Source organism: Perna viridis, chromosome 1 (genome assembly GCF_037379345.1).
Source record: "Perna viridis isolate PV_CMFRI_1.1 ecotype Kerala chromosome 1, ASM3737934v1, whole genome shotgun sequence".
Lineage (NCBI taxonomy): Eukaryota > Metazoa > Mollusca > Bivalvia > Mytilida > Mytilidae > Perna > Perna viridis.
In genome coordinates, this window is record NC_142445.1 from 38,521,982 (window position 1) to 38,543,393 (window position 21,412).

Consider the following 21,412-nt stretch of genomic DNA (forward strand, 5'->3'; position numbering starts at 1 on the left):
TCAAGATTTATAATGATTAAATAATGTAACAATTTCTACTTAAATAAGTCATTAAAGTTGATGTAAAATATCAAATTACAGAGAATTTTATAGCCACATACATTCCACCAACCAGAATCACTTCTCTCATGTCTTTGTCATAATGTTTGACCGAAGGAAAATATAGCCTATTTTCCCTACTGACTACAACTTCATGTTTATCTCCATCTCTTGAAATAAGGAGTAATTGATCTTTCTTATGATTAAACACAAACAAGTTCTGATGGTGGTCCATTGATATACCTATAGGACCTAACAGTATTTGGTCATTCTTAAATATGAATATAACTTTGTAGTCAGAATCTAGGACAGTAACCGTGTCCTTATCATAGCATGTATAGCAGATCCTGTTGCCATCGTGTCTATATTTGAATTTGTTACAACAGTCTTATCGTCACGTACATTGCTTACTTTTTCGGTTTCAATACTTATGGAACACGTATGCATAAATGTCCATCCATATGTGTAATTCCTCTTCATCTGATGTGTTTTAATGACTTTACTACTGCTAACATCAATAATAGAGATTGTTTGTGATTTATAATTAGTAACAGCGACATGGTGTTCATTGATGAATGTTACATCATTTGCACCTTTTCCCTTAAAGCTGACTGATGATTGTAGAGGGCCATTACTTTGTATTATGATTAGGTTTTCAATATTGTATTCAACAAACACAATAAGATCACTTGGCAGAGTACATTAACCAGTATAATACCCGATATCTAATGTGAAGTGTTGTTTAAGTGTCAGTTGTTTAGGGAATCTTGTTTCCACCGTAATCTGACCTCTGTTTTGTTTCCCTCTATCCATTGGTATGGTCTTGTTTTTTCTAATTACCTTCATTTCTCCGAGAGATTTCATTCCTGAAATAGTCTCCTCTACTTTGGTGTTCACTGTTATTTCTATCACTGTTTTACCCATGTTCCTCTTTCAGATTAATTTTGTATAATCTTCTCCGAATCTTTAACTTCTCTTTCCATCTGTTTTATTCCAATGAATGTTTGGAAATTTGATGCATGTTTCTTGATAAGTTCCTTCTGCCCCATTATATCTTGATTTTTTTCTTTCTTTTGATTCCAGGATTTTGGCAGTAGCCTTTACTTTGCTTGAAGTTTCATTCATTATTGAATCTAGTTCAGAAAGTGCTTGGTTTTCAAGTTTCTTTACCTGGTCAATAAATATATAAATATATCTTTTACTTCTGTAAAAGTAAGTCTTCCTTATTTCTGCGTAGTAGGTCCAAATTTTCTTTTCTATCTTTGACTGCATTCAAGCATGTTTGATGAATGGCATGTAAATCTTCCCAAACATATTCATAAACAGCCGATGTTTTGACATTTTGAATAACTTCATCAATGTCAGGAGTGTCATCACATATTTTGCGTGATTTTGAAAAGCATTTTTTACAAAGAGGGCAATCATGTGACCTACAGTAGTATATGAATTTCTCTTTTTGTTCTTCTCAAGTGAGTTGGATACTGAGTATAAAGGGAGGTAATTTACAGTTATCTTCATATGAAATGGTCTCATGGTCTTCTGTTGCTCTTTGGATTTGATGATGTTGACTTCATGAAGAACAAAGGAATTCTTCACAATCTGGCCACCATGACTCCGGAGTGTTTGTTTTTTCCCGCCATTCACATACACTGCAGCTTTTTGTGGCCATTTTCGTCTTAGATAAAAATAAACATTATTGGTAGTGTTTTGAATCATTATTAAATATGCATTCCAGCTAGTATAACATATCAACCATTTAATTATCAGAGTGATAGGATTTTCATGGTTGATTAAATATGTTTCTTAGTTATAGGAAATCAACTTTTTAACACTACAACACTATCAGTTAAGTAGACTGTTATTTTTTATATACTAGTATATTTACTAAATATTGTGATAGGTAATTTGGGAGCATAGACCCTTCACTTTTCAAAGTCTTTCATTTTTAAGTCGCTTATATTGTTAGTGATTTCTTGCAATCGTAATTTCAGTACTCTACATTCGCATATGATTTGCATTATTATATATCACAACTCCACATTAAGATGCAGATCGGTGTCGTGTTTACCGTCATAGCTTCGTAGTTAGGACTAGTTTCATACGAAATCAAAATGTACCTATTAAATATCGTACACGTGTGTTCTACGAGCGTTTTTTTTTCTTTTGCTTGTATGAGAACGAGAAGTTTACATTAGAAGATTAAATGATCGGTTAGCATTAAACATCACGCGATTTCCGATTCAGACACAGGGGCTTGTTACAATTGACTATATAGATCATATACATTATCAATACATATCTATATATAGCCATTGCCAGTTGTTTAATCTGATTCCTGGTAACCAGTTGTTTTGTTGGAAAACATTCGGTTCATCACGGTTACGAAAGTGTACTCATATCAAGGAAACCAAGATTCTAGTGGAAGTCACCCGATTTTAGAGCATATCGACGTTACGCACGCTTTTGCGGCACATTTGGTAACGTCAGAATTCGACGGACGTTTGTCGACACTTCTTGCTTGGCTTGCTTGCTTATTGAAACACAGGTACAGTAAAGCAAAATATACAATAATTTCTGATTGGTAGCAATTGAAACATCTTGAACATTTCTCAGAAAAAAAGAAGAGATTAACTTATTTGATTATCAGTACTACCGGTAAATTAAATTTGCATATGCATGTGCACCGCAGCGTGGAATGCAACCGCAACATATTGGCACACTCTGGCTGTCTAGAGAGAGAATATTGCAACTTTCTTTTGCGATAATTAAAATGTGCATTATGCTATACATGTATGATTTGATGTTACATGTACCTATAGCGGAATTTGGACCTCTCAAAATTGAAAGAGCTTTCTATTCTTCAGAAAATTGAATCGGGCTTTCATCAACATCCATTAGAAAGCCGCTCATTGATGAAGATTTTCATTTCATTTGCTCATTTGCGTTTTCCGAAATAAAAAATGTTTATGAATCCCTTTTCTACATTCATTTTATCTATTAGCATTCTGCTTTTCTATACCTTTTTAAAGTTCTGTCAACTTTATTTTGCGTTTCAGTCCTTCCACTCAGATCGACACTATAAGAATTTATTCTATTCTTTTTTGGTTTATTCTTTCGTTTGTTAATAACACAAAATAAAGGTACTTTTAGTCTGTTTGACTCCCATTGATTTCGATTTTTTGTCTCTTTCAGTTGCATGTTCTATGCTTGTAATTGCAGAGACGAATATAAGTGTCGTGTTCTTGTTTTCTAAAGCAGAAATTATTTCCGTTTTATTTCCCTATTTCCCGATCGATGGAAAAGTTCCAAACGTTCAAAAAGTGAAAGTTCGACAAATTGCTGGACATTTGTTTTGTTCGAATTAAACGGTTTAAATCATAAAAAAATGAAATATGTGTATTCCTAAGTGTATGTACAATTACAAAGTACCATTATTTCATAGAAGAAATTGCCAATTGATTGTAAAATTGCTTTAGAGCATGAACTTTCCTCAACGAACCCAGAAAATATTGACATCTGACATTTCGCTAGATATTTTCGAAAAGACGTAACTTTTTTGTTTGTACTGAAAATTTTATCAAATGTCGACGTAGAATCGCTAAAAGTATGTACATTTTTAGGAAATATTAATCGCAAAAGAATATTGTGTACATACATTAGTAATAAAATTTGATTACTGAACACTATTAGAAATCTGACAATTTACCAACACTTTTGCCTAAAATTAACGCAATTTCGATAATTATCTCAAAAAGAACATATGAAATTATTCTTCCATGCAAAATTTGGCGAATTTCGTATCCTCTGCAATAGCGCAATTCACTATTTTAGCTTTTTTGGACCTATAGTGTGTTACATCTGACATACGGAATTTGGACGTTTTTACGGGTTTTTGGAACGTTTAATTGATTATAAAGAATTAGAAGTACCATGTGCGACAAATACGAAATTATAATTTGTCCTGATTCCAACAGTATAAAGCAGAAAAAATATCGTTTGGCTAGATCCTTCAATGTCAGTTTCCGCTATATAGATGAAGTATTATCTTTAAACAATCCTAATTTCGGGGATTTGATTCCATGCATCAACCCAAAAGAACTTGAGATAAAGGATACTACAGACACTGTGAAGTCAGCCTCATATCTTGACCTACATTAAAAATTGATGGTAAAGGAAAACTATTGACCAAACTATACGACAAACGTGATGACTTTTCATTCAGAACTGTCAACTTTCCTTTCATCTGTGGCAAAATCCCTTCGGCACCTGCGTATGGAATGTTCATATCACAACTCATACGTTATGCCAGAGCTTACCGAAACTACGCAGACTTTTTGTATCGCGCTAGAACTCTAACAAATGGGCTTCTGGAACAGGGTTATGTTGTTACAAGATTGAAGTCATCACTACAGAAGTTTTATGGTCGTCATCATGAACTCGTGAATCGTTATGGTGTATCCATCTGCACCATGAAAACTGATTTATTCAACGGGTCATAGTTTTCCTTTCCTCGTTTGTCTACCCTGGACTTGACTTTTTATATGAGCAACTCGGCGGGTGTTTCTAGAAAAGCAGAGGACGCTTACCTTACCGGTGCACCTGGTCCATGCTCCCAGTTTTTAGAGGAGTCCGAGTTGCTCATTTGCTTTTGTTACTTTGTATGTATGGTTTTAGTTACTTTCTGTTCTTTGTTGTATATGTCTGTTTTCCATGTCTGGTCTTTGTCCCTGGATTACATTCTTTTGATTACCGCTATAACCTTGGTTCCCTTGATTACGCTTTCACATAATCACAGTTTTAATTTTTTTTTTAATAGTCATTTATATTTAAGATAGGTGTGTTTTTTTTCAACACAGCCGCAATAGCGTGCGTAACGTTATCGCATTCGTTCCATTTCGGATGTTGAAAGTAAGCCAAGATCAGTGGCATAAAAAACAAATTGACGATTTGCGACTGTGGAGACTTCAGTCTTTGATTTGCTCTAGGAGTCCAAATAAAGGAATTCAAAATAAGTATTCCGATTTTATTTACATTGAATACGGACCCAAGGAGTATTTTGAAATGTATCTTCCCAGTCCAGTCCAATTTCCGACCCCGGAAGTTCCTGTAAATGTTTCTAAATTTGCAATATTAAGAATTAACTTAAAAAAGAAACAGGCCCCATTAACTCCTCTTTTGATGCCTAGTCATAACGTACTAGTCTGGCTAAATATTTTATCAATGGCAATGAATTCCTTTGAACATTATTTGAAAATCAACAGTCAAAAGGTTTGTTTTTGTTAGGCAGGGGATGGGTGAGATTTTAATGTTTCTATGCGATGGGGCGGAAATTTATTTTCTATGCGATATATGCAAGAAAATTCATTTAGACATTTGAATTTAAATTTTGGGCAAAATAGTATATACTTTATGTATAAGCAACGGAACATAAAGGGGGTGAACCCTTTTGATCTGCCTATGAAGGAACATATGGGACCGTGAATTGAATTGAAATGAAGCAATGCTAATATATACCGATATATAGATGTTTCTCCCTCCTTCCAAAGCAAAAATGTTTTTAGTCTTCAAAACTGTGTAGTTCAATACGTTTTACTTTCTGCTGTTAAAAGTTCAGCAAATGGAAAATCTTTAATCTTCTCTACAAAAATATCTTTAGTTTTAGACGTCAATATGTTTTTCAAAGCCTTACAAATGGAAATCGTTCCATATTATATTTTTTTAAAGTTAATAAGTGCTTTGAATAAAAAAAAGTTTCACTATTCCATTTTCTTTTCAGGAGTTCAGAAAATCAATCCTTAATATGATAAATGGGTCAAAATTGAATTTTGTTGGCCTTCAGTGAAACATTTACTGCTTAAAAAATGATGTGACTGTTAACACATTGTAAAATTTTTGGAAGAATGCAAGGAATATTAGAAGATATATTTAAGGAGCTAATGATTTTATTGTGACAGCCCCGGAGGTGAAATCAATTAATTAAGAAGGCAATACAATTTATGCTTCTTCCACGAAGTCACCGTGATGCTTGAAATGTGTTTACACGGAAAATCAAATTTGTATTTATGGAGGATGCTTTGTGCCAATGAGAGCCAAAGAAGAGAAAGAAATTGACAAATATTAACATTGTTACAATGCACTACTAGGACAGTCGTGAGAAGACAGAAATATTGCCGAAATAAATGTTTATCAAGACATTTACAGATAACTGTGTATTATCATCATCTGTCACACCAGCAAAAATCAATTATAATCTTTCATCTAATATCTAAGAGATATATCTAGAAGCATCACCTTTAGGTCCGTGTTGGGAAGAGGACCGAAATGCCGAACATTTATCACAGTATTGCTAGATCCATCATCCAAGACCAAAAATATAACGAGAATGAATATTGTTAATATGACAAAGAGACAAAACCCCATAGCGATAAAAAATGTTGGTTTACTATCTTTTATGATTAAAAAAGACAGTAAACCATTAAAAGTAACAAATAATTTAAGCCATTTTTGCCATTTTTTTCTGTTACACATTGCCTTCTTCTGCAACACATTTTGCAGGTTTTTTTTTTTTGTGTGCCATTTAGGATCATCAGGTAAGTTTTACCCGAAGTCGGACTGTTTTATTTGTTTTGTTTTGTTTTTGTTTTTGTTTTTTGGGGGGGGATTTGGTTTTTGTGTGGGGTCTTTTGTCTGAAATGAATGTGATTAACGCATGAACATACACAAGTTATTTTGGGACTAAACTGTGTACGGAAATCCTCACCGAGAAATAAACACTATGACAATAAGGTCTTTAAATATGTTGTGGTCCTTTTTATTAGATCCAAAAAAAACTAATTGCGTTCGTATAATGTAATGGTATGTTCTTATCAACTGTCATCGTCGGTGGGCTCGTGCGTGCGAAGATATCTCGGTTTCCAAATAATAACTTGAGTATATGCATTAATTTAAGTATATTCTTTAACTTTCAATATACAAGTACCATTCACATTAATTTGCAAATTTCGCTATGCTGCTTACGTGTTTCCAGGAGTTAAACAACATTAGAACTAAATGCATAGCAAAATCTAAGTTAAAAAAAAGAAACTTTACAAAAAACGTACTCAAAACCAAAAATATCGAATGGAGAAGCCAAATCAAACACTGGGAAGTTTTAGCAAGTGGAATACAAGGAATGAAGCCTCGGTGCTTCAGGTTCCCTGAATATGGTAATACTTCGGTAAATAATATATGATGAAAATCGTGTAAGTGATATTGAAAGTTTTATTGCTGGTTTTCCGAAACAAAAAAAATGTGGAAAAAGGGTTTGAGATTGATTTTATGTAGCAAAATTCACCGAAAATGAACACAGCATGATAAAAAGCATAATTTTTCGCATGTGAAATATTGTGAAGAATATATGTGAGACATTTCAAAGGGTTATATTGTAACAAATACACTTGGTTTATTTACTCCTTGATGCCTCGAGAATTCATTTTATTGAGTGTGAGTGCAGCATTGAACTGGTGTTTGATAACCATCATTCAGTTTCCTAAAATGTGACACACAGAGCATGATATTTGTGATGTTTAATGCTTCTGAATTCATTTCGCTTCTAGTACTAAATAGGATAACGATGGCGACTTTTTGTATTTTGCTGTGATAGTTGTATTTATTTGTACCATTAGCGCGGAAATCATATCGCTGAATGTCTTGTAAATGGTTTGAAGAGGTAATACAATAATGCATTTCGGTTCACTAAAAATCACAGATTTATTCTCCAAAATCGTTTCGTATCAATTGTGTTTTATTTTTTCAAAGACAATTTACTATACGAATCGAAGTAGAATCTGTAAACATTTGTATCGAATAATGGAAACAAAAAATATTAATATATATTGGGTAAAAAAAGACGGCTTGTTAGGATGCATGAAAAGACTGGTACCGGATAATTCTACGATTTAACTTTATATACAAATGGAATTCAGTTCACTGTAAATAGGCACAGCGAATCTTCTGTTAAATATTAAGGACATACTTTAAACTTTGGAACATTTTCGTAATGAAAATTGAAAGAATTTAACAAAAAAAGCAGTATATGGTATTTGCATTGTTACCTTTGATCTTTTACAATGTCTTCAAGAAAGTAGTTTATTTATTTTATAAATTTCCACTCTCATATTATGCTGGGTTTGTTTTTTTTAGAGGGGGGGGGGGCAAAAGTAGAACTTTCGGTGTCTCTTTGCACTTTTTATTCTAGTACAATACATATTACATTGTAAATGTCTTCTACTTGGTTCAAATATAAGTGCTTTTACAGTTTCAAATAATTGTTTGCGTACAACAGCCTCCTGTTTAACTAACAAAATCTTTAAAAATGTACAACATAAAAGAACTAAACGTACGTATAGTACACCCAGAAACACAAACAACAAGAACGCCATTAAAGACTATGTATGGCTGTTTTGACTGGCAAGTTAAATAATCAACACTACCATAGTTATGGGGTGACAGGCAACTGGTTGACACTTAGATTTTTATAAATAACTAACATAATAAAAAGTTTTGGATTGCATGCAACTTAATGTTTATATTTATCCATGTGATGAATGTTTTTTTACTCCGCAAGTAATAAAATAGAATAATGATAAATAAATCAAATTATAAAATGAAAGCCCATACGATGAAATGTAAATAAAAATAAAGTAATAGTTAAAGGTTGACTTCTCGTAAGTTTGGATAGTTTATGCTTTTATCATACTTTTTTGTGTGATCAGATGAACGTGGTACAATCAATGCACAAGTACCAAGTAATTGGTCTAACGTTATATTTAAATTTTACAATCATAATTTTTTTTCTGTGTACATATTTTCTTAAAGTAGTTTTTTAATTCATATGATTAGTTAGACTTGAAACAAATCTATCTACATCAGTATTTCATAAACAGAATGGATAAATTTTCATTGTTTAAACATACAAAGATAAAGGAAGAAAAAATAACAAATAATGCATGTTAGATGATGTGTGACTGTATATATATGGATATATAATAATAAATATATTAAATATAAAAAAAATACATATATTACAGAGCGATTTGCGGCAACTCTAAAGATGACCGAGATTTATGACCATTTAAATCATGTAACAATTTCTTCACTAAAGTTCATACAAAATATCAAATCACAGAGAATTGGGTCAGAATTTTCTAGCCACACACTTTTGATCAACCAGAAGAACTTCTCTCATGTCCTTGTCATAATGTACGACCAAAGGACAATATAGCCCATCTTCCCTACTGACTACAACTTCATGTTTATCTCCGTCTCTAGAAATAAGGAGTAACTGATCTTTTGCAAGATTACACACAAACAAGTTCTGATGTTGGTCCATTGATATACCTTGGGGACCTAACAGTATTTTGGCATTCTTAAATATGAATATAACTCTGTAGTCATTATCTAGGACAGTAACCGCGTCCTCATTATAGCATGTGTAGCAGGTCCTGTTGCCATCGGTGTCTATATGTGAATTTTCATCAACAGTCTCATCATGACGTACATAGCTTAGTTTTCCGGTTTCTACATTAACCTTCCTTAAACCCTTCTTAGGCACACAGACGTATAAATGTCCATCCATATGTGTAATTCCACTAACTTCACTCTTAATCTCAAGTGTTTTAATGACTTTACTACTGCTAACATCAATAATAGAGATTGTTTGTGATTTATAATTAGTAACAGCGACATGGTGTTCATTGATGGCTGTTACACCAGCTGTACCTTTTCCCTTAAAGCTGACTGATGATTGTAGAGAGCCATTACTTTGTATTATGATTACTTTTTCATTTTTGTAATCAGCAAGCACAATAATATCACTTGGCAGAGTACAACAACCAGTATAATACCCATCCTCTAATGTAAACTGATGTTTAAGTGTCAGTTGTTTAGGGAAACATGGTTCCACTGCCACCTGGCGGTCTCTGTTTGATATTTCTCTATCTATTGGTATGATCTTCCTTTCTCTGACTACACAAAATTTTCCAAGAGATTTGATTCCTAAGACAGTATCCTCAACACTGGTTTTCACTTTTATTTCTATATCTGTTTTATCCATGTCTCCTTTTTCAGATAATTTTTGCAGGATCCCCTCTGAATCTTGAACTTCTCTCTCCATATGTTTTATTCCAATGAATGTTTGGAAATTTGATGCATGTTTCTCGATGAGTTTTTTCTGTCCTATTATATCTTTAATTTTTCTTTCTTCTAATTTCAGGACTTTGGAAGTGGCTTTTATTTGGTTTACAGTTTCATTCAATTCGGAAAGTGCTTGTTTTTCTAGTTTCTTCAGATGGTCAATAAGACTTTTTGTTCTCTCTCTTACTTCTGCAGATAAGCCTGCCTTCTTTCTTTTTATTCTGTCCAAATTTTCTTCTCTATCTTTGATTGCTTTCAAGCAGGTTAGATGAATTGCATGTAAGTCTTCCCAAACATTTTCAAAAACAGCCGATGTTTTGACATTTTGAATAACTTCATCAATGTCAGGAGTGTCATCACATTTCTTGTGTGATTTTGAAAAGCATTTTTTACAAAGAGGGTAATCATGTGACCTACAGTAGTATTGGTATGTCTCTTTGTGCTCTTCACAAGTGAGTTGAATGCTGAGTATAAAGGGAGGTAATTTACAGTAATCTTCAAATGGAATGGTCCTATGGTCTCCAGTTGCTCTTTGGATTTGATGATGATGATTGCATGAGGAACAAAGAAATTCTTCACACTCTGGACACCATGCTTCTGGAGCGATTTTCTTCCCCTGCAAGTTGCATACACTGCAGTTTTTTGTGGACATGTTCACCTAAAGCAAAGATTTAACATTATTGGCAGGGACTGAATATCACTATTAAATGAACAGTCCAGTTAGCATAACACACCAACCAATTAATTACTGAGGGGTTGGATATTCATGCTTATTAAACTATGTTTTCTTTGTCTTTCGAAAGACAGTTTATTAACAGTATCAGTTTATCAACAGTATCAGTTTAGCGGAATGTTTTATCTTTATACAATATTTACTAACTGAAAGAATACTTTGAGAGGCGATTTGGGGCTATGGCCCCTTTACTTTTTTATGCCAAAGTCCTTTCATTTTGATTTAAGGTAGTCGACAGACATTTCAAATTGAGCATTCAGACTTCATTTAAATGTAATACTGGTCCAAGGAGTTTTTTTAATGTCCTTTATTGCGGCCTAGTGCAGTCCAGTTTTCCACATAATGAATTCGTTGTAATAGTCCTATATTTGCAATTTTTAGACTGAAATTTTTAGGGTATATTTTTTTGACATTTTCAACCCCCTCCCTTGGTTCTAATTGGTGCCTGGGATTCGAAATACAGATCTGCCGAATTATGCATACGCATAAATAATTTAGCATGAGTGAAAGTGTAATCAAGGGAACCAAGGTTATAGCGGTAATCAAAAGAATGCAATCCAGGGACAAAGACCAGACATGGAAAACAGACACATAACAAAGAACATAAAGTAACTAAAACCATACATACAAAGTAAAAAAGCAAATGAGCAACTCGGACTCCTCTAAAAACTGAGAGTATGGACCAGGTGCACCGGTAGGGTAAGCGTCCTCTGCTTTTCTAGAAGCACCCGCCGAGTTGCTCATAAAAAGTCAAGTCCGGGGTTGACGATCGAGGAAGGAAAACTATGACCTGTTGAATAAATCAGTTTTCATTGTGCAGATGGATACACCATAACATCCACGAGTTCATGATGACGACCATAAAACTTCTGTAGTGATGACTTCAATCTTGTAGCAACATAACCCTGTTCCAGAAGCCTATTTTTTAGAGTTCTAGCGTGATATTAAAATCCGAATTATGCTTATACATAAATAATATACCATATGCAAAATTCGAATTAAGCATATATATGCAAAATACGGTGAAAGCATATGCAAAAATCGAATTAAGCATATGTTTAAATGCTTATATTTTACCCTTGTACTGCGCCATAATTACCCCTGATTTTCTATGTTTAAGCAACCAACATTCGAGCCTAAAGGAGGCGGCCTACCCCTTTTATCCGCCTGAGGATGACCATTGGGACTGTGCATTGAATTAAACTGATAGCCTTACCAGATTTCCAAATCAGAAAAATGTGGAAGAGTCTTCAAATATCAGTCGATCAAAATCTGATAACAAGATAACTTTTTACTTCCTGGTATTAAAATTCCATAGTCACCAAAGACTACTTATTAATATAACGTTTTATTATTCTACACCTTTTTTGGCATCATATTAAATGCCAAACTATTCTACCAATATTTTCACAGTTATTACAGGTATCTACAAAGGGGGGGGGGGGTAAATCAACATGCTGAAGGACAAAAATAAGAGAATCTTTTGTCAAGAAATTCCAACCCTTCTCAAGGGGTGAACAATCTCTTAATCTGGTTTACAACAAAAAACAATGATGTAGCTGCTATTAAACGCATGGGTAATGCATCCACAGATATTTCAGGAAAAGGGTTACCTGAGGAAATTAAGAGAACATCTTCGGGGGTTAGATAATGAGACCATCCTTACAAATCTCTACAAGGTAAATTTGAGGTGAACTCAAGGCTGAGCAATTTCTTTCTTTTGCACGAAATCCCCCGTGGTGCTTTTATTTTGTTAAATAAAATAATCAAGTTGTATTTCTGGAGTATGCTTTCACAGGGATCGGGATTTGTTTTGTTTGTTTTTTGTTTTTTTTATTTGGTAAAAAGATTAAAAAATTACGAAGTCATGTGTTATACCAGCAAATATTGCACTTACACTATCCATATGAGGACTATATACCAGTCGACCCAATATATATCAGAAAACTTCATATGGATAGTATAAGTGCAATATTTGTTTTTATAACACGATTTCGTATTAAAAAAAATTCTACCCCAAGTACCTGTGTATGCTGTGTCGGTATAAGAAGCACATAAGAACAAAAATTGACTAATTATGGAACAGAATATAAATATCTACACTGTTACAAATGGAATGAATCATAGTACAAAATGGCAAAGATAGAAATGAAAAGACAGTCTATGCATTTTAACATTTTATGCTATCAGGTGACATGTTCAGAACAAAGTTATCATTTTATTATCTAAGAGCAGCGCAAAAACGACTTTTCATCTACGGTCATTACTTCTACATTATGTTCATGTGCAGAAAAATCTCGGAATACCGAATATTTATTGCATTATTGCATTTATTGACATACCAATAGGTATATTCATAATCCAAGACCAGAAATTTTGAACCTCATGAAAAAGTTTGGAGAAAACAATGAAAACCCGGAATTTACAAGTTTACTAAATTACTGGTCAGAGTAATCTAAGGAACAAAGATTTTAGCCAAAATCAAAAGAACGCAATCCAGGGATAAAGACTAGACAGGGGAAACAGATACGACAAACAAAGGATATAAAATAACCAAAATAATACCAAAAAGAAACAAAAGTAAATGAGCAACTCGGACTCCTCTAAAAACTGGAAGCATGGACCGATGCAAAGGTTGGGTAAGCGTCATCTGCTTTTCTAGAAAAAACCCGCCGAGTATTAACAAATGATCCCAATTTTTTTCATTCTCTCGCCGCCTTCTGCAGTGCAGTCAGTGTGTTGTGGTCAGTCAACAAAGCTTGTTGTGATATCTGTAGCATCACCGGTCTAACTATAGTATAATACCTAAATTGGTTTTTGTGGTTGGCGCTTCTGTCCGAAATAGAATGGTATTTTCATTTAAGTAATTTTTTAACAATTCAATATACTAAACTCAAATAAACATCCGTACTAGGTCTCAAAATGTAGTATTTTGGGTTTTTTTATGCGCCCACAAAACAAATGTGGTTGTATAATGTATGAATATGTTGTCATCGTCCGTCGTCTTCGGTCTGGGCGTTTGTAGGTATTTCTGTTCCTGAAAAATTATTTAAGTTCAAATGTAAGTAAATCCTGAAACCGTATGTGATATTTGAAAGATAATTTCGGATTTTCCGTCTCAATATAAATTTCATTAATTAGCTTAATTTGCATATTTTGTGCTAAACATGAGTTCGATATATTAGGTATTAATTCTTACATTGCGCAACGAGAAATCATATTGCAATGACTTCTGTACTACGTCTAATTAGAGAGAGAGGGGGATGTTTTACATTTACTTACTATTAGGAATTAGTATGAAAATAAAAAATAAAAATACTCCCCCCCCTACTCCCGTCAAACAGGGACAAAAACTATCTTACTGATAGTAACTTCAATTACTACTGTGCCAAGATAGATAACTCTATTTGATAAGTAAAGAAAAAAGAAATGCTTTGAACACTAAATACGTAGAAATACATGTATATGTCCGTACGTTTATCATTAATTCATATTACAATTTCCAATTGGTAAAGTAAGTCTCTCTTTGAGCGGTGTAGTCCAGTTATTGAGCCCCAACCTTCGTATGTACATACCTATCTATCCCATTATTTTGGAAAATTAATCAGTCTTTATTTTTGATGTAATCTCAGCCTTTGTCGTTCATAAACCTGTTTAAACTTTAGGAGTCGTAATAGTACGTGGGCTAAGATAACCCCCGTGCATCCCCACTCATCAACTAAAATATGATTTTCAGGTACCTTTAAACCTCTATTTACGAATCTTTTTGTCGCCAAAAAATAAACTGAGCCATTTTTGGTTTTTTTTTTTTTTTTGGCTACTTTTTATATCTCATTGAGGCAAAAATCTATTTCTAAAGTTTTTTTGCTTCTACGAACTTCTTCTTTCTACAGAACGAAGTAAACTGACATATGTATAAACCATCATGTAGGCCAATGTCTCAGCTTTACAACAGTACCAAGAAAGTTGCCATAACACTTAGGATTTTGCGGTAAAATGAAAAAAATGTACCCCTACCCCGCGGAAAAATCGCTTAAATTGACATGTTTCAATGTCAAAACCCTAAGAGTATTCATGCTTAAGTGGAAAATGGCTTATTTGGTATTTTCTGTTTAGTATTATCACAATTTATACTTCTGGGTTCTTTTTGGCGATTTTCGTAGTAGAATTTATCAAAAAAAAGCGAAAAATGGGATTTTCGATTTTTCGGTCAAAAGTCACATAAATTCAACTTTACAAGTTATTGCTCCACTAAACCATCTCAATTTTGTTATCCTTCGATAGATAATTTAATTTTCTACATAAATGAACCACGAAAAACTATATTTCGAGACAGGATTTTAAAAAAATGTTAAAAATATTACCCCTACCCCTAGAAAACCGGTCTTAGTGTCAAACATAATTCACATTCAGAGCATACCGACACCGTAAAACTCATATTTTAGGTATTCATAATTAAGAAAAGGATGTTCCCAATATGTCTGATTAATTAAGGCGTATATTTTCTTTTTGGGGAAATAATTACTATAAAATCGTAAAAAGGGGAAATTCAGAATTTCAGAATTTCTTCTATATCACCCGTTATTTCCATTTTTCAGAATACCGTAGCTCTATCAAGATTTTGTGTAATACGGTACATTAATGTAGCGTCTTAGCCTCAAAATTAGCCCAAGTAATAAATATTTAAAGTTGTCCAAGTCAAGTTAGGTGAAAAATTATCACCCCCTATCCATGAACAAAAATGCCAAAACATGAACCCAAATGTTAATAATTCATATATAAACGGTATACAATAGACCTGTTGGGTACTGTTGCTTTAATTATTGATGTGTTAAACATATCTTCTCATGTCAGGCGCGTATTTTTCAGTTTTAATGTGGCAATAATGAGTTTTCATCAAAAAGGGAGAATTTCAGATTTTCATACTTTCTTCAATTTCACCTATATTTGGCCGTTTCTATCAAATACCGTACTTCAAACAAGCTTTTGTATATTTAAATACAACTATATAATGTCTTAGCTTTGTAATGAGCCCAAGTAATAAATATTCGAACGTTCCCAAGTCCAATTAGGTGACAAATTGCCACCCAACCCATAAAAAGAATAGTAGGTTTGTAGCATGCTTGATTTCCTCATTGATAACATATTTGTCAGATTTGGAGGGACTATATTTCAGCAACAAGTCGGCATTCCAATGGGCACTAATTGTGCTCCTCTCCTAGCCGACTTGTTTTTGTATTCATACAAGACTGAGTATCTTCAGAATTTCGTCAATAATAAAAACTTAACATTTGCAAAATCCTTTAATTTCACATACAGATATAAATATATATGTTGTATTGTCCATTTATGCCCATTTTTTGGTAAATAGTTACCTTCAATATATCCACCAAAGCTTTAGATAAAGGAGACTACAAATACAGCTTGTTCAGCATCTTTTTTTTATACACTACGTTTTGAATTTGACAAGATTTATGATAAAAGAGATGTGTTTGTATATGCAAAGTTTGTTTGAAGTATGGTACTTGAAAAAAAAATGCCAATTGCCGTTGAAATGGAAGAAAATATGAAATCCGAAAATTACCCTTTTTATGAAAAACTCATTATTGTCACATGAAAACGGAAAAAATACGAGCCTGAAATGAGTAGGTATGTTGAATACATCGATAATTAAAGTATTAGAACGCAACATGTCTATTGTACACCGATTATATGCCAAAATTAACATTTTAGTGCATGTTGAGGCATTTCTTATCAAGAGTAGGGGTGACAATTTTCCACCTGTTTGGGCTTTGAATAGTTCAAATATTTATTACTTGGGCTCGTTAGAAAGCTTAGGCACTATACAATGGTATTTGAATTTGAAGTACGGTATTTTAAAGAAATTGCCAATTATATGTGAAATTGAAGAAAATATAAAAAATCCGAAAATTCCCCTTTTTATAAAAAAACTAATTACTGTCACATTAAAACTGAAAAATACGAAATGAGATGATATGTTGAATACATTGACATTTAAAACAATAGTACCCAACATGTCCATTGTATACCGTTCATATGCCAAAATTAGTACATGTTGAGGCATTTTTTTTATCACGGGGGTGGCAATTTCCCACCTAACTTGACTTGGAAATGTTCAAATACTTATTACTTGGGCTCATTTTGAAGGTAAGACATCATATGAATAAACCGTATCACACAAAGGCTTGTTTAAACTACGGTATTATGCAATATCGGATGATACATTAGAAAATTCTAAAATTCTGAAAATTACCCTTTTTACGATTTTATAGTAATGTCACCTAAAATGAAAAGTTTAGCGCATGAATTGATCAGATATGTTAGGTACATCATTATCTTAATTATGAATGCCTAAAATATGAGTTCTACAACGTCAGTATGCTGTGAATGAGAATTATGTTTGATACCGAGACCAGTTTTCTAGGGGTAGGAGTAATTTTTTAAAATTTTTTGAAAATCCTTTCCCGAAACTTAGTTTTTCGTAGTTTATTTATGTAGAAAATTAAATTATCTATCGAATGATGCCAAATTTGAGACGTTTTAGTGGAGCAATAACTTGTAAAGTCGAATGTGACTTTTGACCGAAAAATCGAAACTCTCATTTTTCGCTTTTTTTTTGTTTTTTGTTTTTTTGTTTTTTGGATAAATTCTACTACGAAAATTGCCAAAAATCATCAAAAGAACCCCATAAGTATAAATAGTGAAAATACTAAAAAGAAAATCTATTTTTTACTGAAGCATAAATATTCTAAGGGTTTTGACATTGAAAAATATGTCAATTTAAACGATTTTCGTCGGGGTAGGGGTACTTTTTTCATTTTACCCCAAAAACCCCAAGTGTTGTCACAACTTTCTTGGTACCACTGTAAAGCTAATACATTGGGCTATACAATGATACCTAAATTTGTTTAGTTTGTTTTGCTATCCTAGGAAGGCTAAGACGCTCAGACAATTGAGTCACAAAAATCTTGGCTTTTTGAACCAGTGGGGTACAAATATAGGCTTATACTGAAGAAGAATCCGAGAATATTCTTTGGCGACAAATTGATTCGGTAATGGGAGGTATAAAGGTATCTAAAAATCACCATGAAGTTGATGAGTGGGGGGAGGGGGGGAGGTGCTTGGTGAACCCTACCAGCAAATGGGCTATAAGGAATATATTATATGGACACATTTAGCAACATATCACAAGAATCGCTAATTTTTAAGAAAATCTGCCAGTTTCAAAAATACAAAGTGAAAAAGCAAAACCACAACTACAAAATGTCGAAATGAGAAGAAAAAGAAAAAATCAGACTTATTCCGGAACCTGGTGTAATTTTATATCAGATACTGTGATATATACACCTGCGGTTATATTACCTCTACTCATCACGTATATTTCCTGAAATGTCTGTTCTTTTTGGTACCTTATTTTGGTATCATACTACATTCTAAAACCCTTGAAGGGAAATAAATATCACGACAAGTCTGAAAATAAGCATACTGCGAGTTTCTATGCAACTGCAAAAAAGTGCGGTTGTAGGATGCAATAATATATTGCCGTCTTGGCGGACATTTTGACTATCGAACAATTTGAGTACACGTGTATTAATCTCTTCCAAATTATGTCACAAGCATGACAAAGCTCCATACCACCAAAGTCAGGATTGTGTTTGATTTTGGTGGTTATAATCTTTAAGTCATTTTCAGTTTGGGGCCTACAAGAAAAATAAAAATACTTTTTACTGTTTAAACACAATTAATGATGGGATTGAAGGTCTTTGGATCGTTATGGAATTGTCCTGGATCCGCCATTGATACGCGTATATTCTGCAGACGGTCATGACGAAGACGTCGTCGTCCACCATTCGATACTATGATGTCGAACCCTAACAACAGAATGAAAAGTATCAGATGCAGTTGATCTGGAAACACTGCACATTGACAAGTAAGTTAATTCTTATATCGTTGCAGACAGAAGAAAGACAAGGCTTCTCCGATCTCTTTATTTATAGAGACAAAGACTTTGCCGTTAATTTTCGGTTAAGATGATGCTGAGTTGTCTTTGGACCCGGTCTACTATCACTCGATTTTTGTTTTTAATTTTTCATTCAAAATCCACAACCTCCTAAAATAGTTTATAATGTTGATAGTAACATTTGGCATAAACAGTGTGTTATTCTGTTTAGCTTTTAGAAAAAATAGTCACATTTTGACAAATTGTATTTTACAAAATTTCATTGAAATATTTTTGAAGGCATATTCTTCTCGACGTAAAAACGAACAACGGATAGTAAAATGACTCTACTGGTGAAAGTGGTCTCTACCTCCACACAAACCTTACTGTTTTATTAACTCAAATATTATGTCGCAAAGGGGTAGAATCTTTAAGATATATTTCAGGCCCGATAGAAATGGTGATAAAAAATTTTATTTCACATTGATGTATCTCAAAGTAGATTACATAAATGGAAAACGGCACAGAAGCTAAACGATTTGTACAGCATGTCCAAATTGAGGGAAGTTTTATCATATACAATGATTCTTTTAACTATCTCCACATTGGAAATTACAAATCTACTTTACTCAGAAGAAAATACTTGAAATCAATAGCGTCCGCACGCGAGTTACAAAAAGGTATTTTGATTGTAAGTGGATAAAAAAGAGAAAAGGACCAAGAACTGGAAGTCGAGTCCTTGTCAGATTTGATACGTACCATCTGATCGTTAGTACGGAATCGTACTAGCCGACTTGTTTTTGTATTCATACGAGACTGGATATCTTCAGAATTACGTCAATAATAAAAAAATAACATTGGAAAAATCCTTTTATTTCACATATATGTTGTATTGTCCATTTATGCCCATTTTTTTTTTTTTTTTGGTAAATGGTTACCTTCAATATATCCACCAAAGCTTTAGATAAAGGAGACTACAAAAACAGCTTGTTCAGCATCTTTTTTTTTATAAACTACATTTTGAATTTGACAAGATTTATGATAAAAGAGACGACTTTAGTTTTAAAATTACAAATTTTCCTTACTGTGTAGCAATATACCTTCATCTCCTGCATATGGTGTTTATATTTCACAATTGATTCGCTACGCTAGAGCAAGTACTAACTACTCTGATTTACCATAGTTATTTGCGCTACAGACAAATTCTTTTTTCAGATATCAGTCCTTGGTGGAAAAATACTTAGTTTCTTCTAAACAATAAGTAATGATTGCATTTTGTAAAACATTCTTTGTACTGATATGACCACTGTAAATCCTAGATTTAACCAACCATTTCGTTCGAAATGCTTGTACCAAGTCAGGACTATTGCAGTACCAGCCACTCCGGTGATGTAATATCTATTTTGTCAGCTTTATTTTAGCCTTGACTTGATTATTGATCTTCTTAGTGTTCGGTAATTTTGTTGTGACCCTTATTGACAGTATCTTCTCCGGATGCAAGGCAGCATCAGTATTTTTTGCATAGGCGTCTTTAAGCATCTAAATTGACTTGATCAATAAAAATATTTGCAGAATCAGTTAAGGATACTAAAAAACCTACTTTTTCGTAACAAACAAACAACAAACACCTTTGTTTTAAGTACCAGTCTTTATAAAAATCAGACAGGTGATTCGTGCATGTCAAAAGCCCACCTAATTCACTTTCATTTCTTATTCAAAAACAGTCACAGACTATATTAACTGTGTTTGTCATTTTGAGTATGCACTTTCGAGATGAAATTATATATAGATTGTGTATGAAATCTTGTACTTCGTAAGAGTTATTGTTCTTGATTTCGTTGAGTTTTGTGGGAGATGAATGTATGGTTTTCTCAAAAATAAAATAGATCTGAATATAGAAATGACTATTGTAACATTAAACTATAGCATATGTACACCAAACAGCATCGTTTGTTCGGTGGGTTTTTCTGCACCATGAATCATCTTTGTGTCTGAATCTAACATGGACCGGTGCTTAAGTTATTTCGAATTTTTGGACTACTTGGGCTGTCTGATTGACTGTACCCCTTTGAAGTCGCTGATTTTCAGATTAAAGATTAAGAAAAAAAAAGAAGTCTAATCCAAAGTATTTTTATATTATAAGCCCACCCTAAATGAATTCTACATTACGAATGTTGACCTATTTTCCCACGTTTGATCTAATACAACAATTATTTTTGCTAAAATCTTCCTATTAAGGGATATCCTATTTCTTAAATTTTAGAACTCTTTCTCCTATTGACAGAAATCGGACACCCACAAATCTTCTGCTACATCTTAAAGTTAAAGATTAGGAACAATCTAAAGTTACACCACCTTAAACAAAAGCCTTTTCATCATTTTTGATCCATATGATCTTTTTATGGTCTTTTGTGAAGATTATTTTTTTACTGATGGTCAAAATCTTCTATTTCTGTTCAAAATTTCACATGAATTCATTCTTCATTGAACTGTAAATTTGATCTTTC

General features: G+C 33.1%; 1 protein-coding gene across 2 annotated transcripts; it reads right to left on the reverse strand.

The window, feature by feature from the left end:
* Window positions 1-7,816: 7,816 nt before the first annotated feature.
* LOC148628665 (uncharacterized) lies at window positions 7,817-12,268 on the reverse strand. Of its 2 annotated transcripts, none has more exons than XM_088592021.1 (2): window positions 12,045-12,196; window positions 7,817-10,870 (listed from the first exon to the last, which is right to left on the reverse strand). In XM_088592021.1, exon 2 carries the CDS (start codon window positions 10,862-10,864, stop codon window positions 9,215-9,217), a length of 1,650 nt encoding a protein of 549 aa, XP_088448147.1. In that variant the 5' UTR covers window positions 10,865-10,870; window positions 12,045-12,196; the 3' UTR covers window positions 7,817-9,214. The 2 variants fall into 2 exon arrangements, with proteins under 2 accessions (XP_088448147.1, XP_088448137.1); XM_088592011.1 differs by having other exon boundaries at window positions 7,818-10,870; window positions 12,162-12,268.
* Window positions 12,269-21,412: the final 9,144 nt, after the last annotated feature.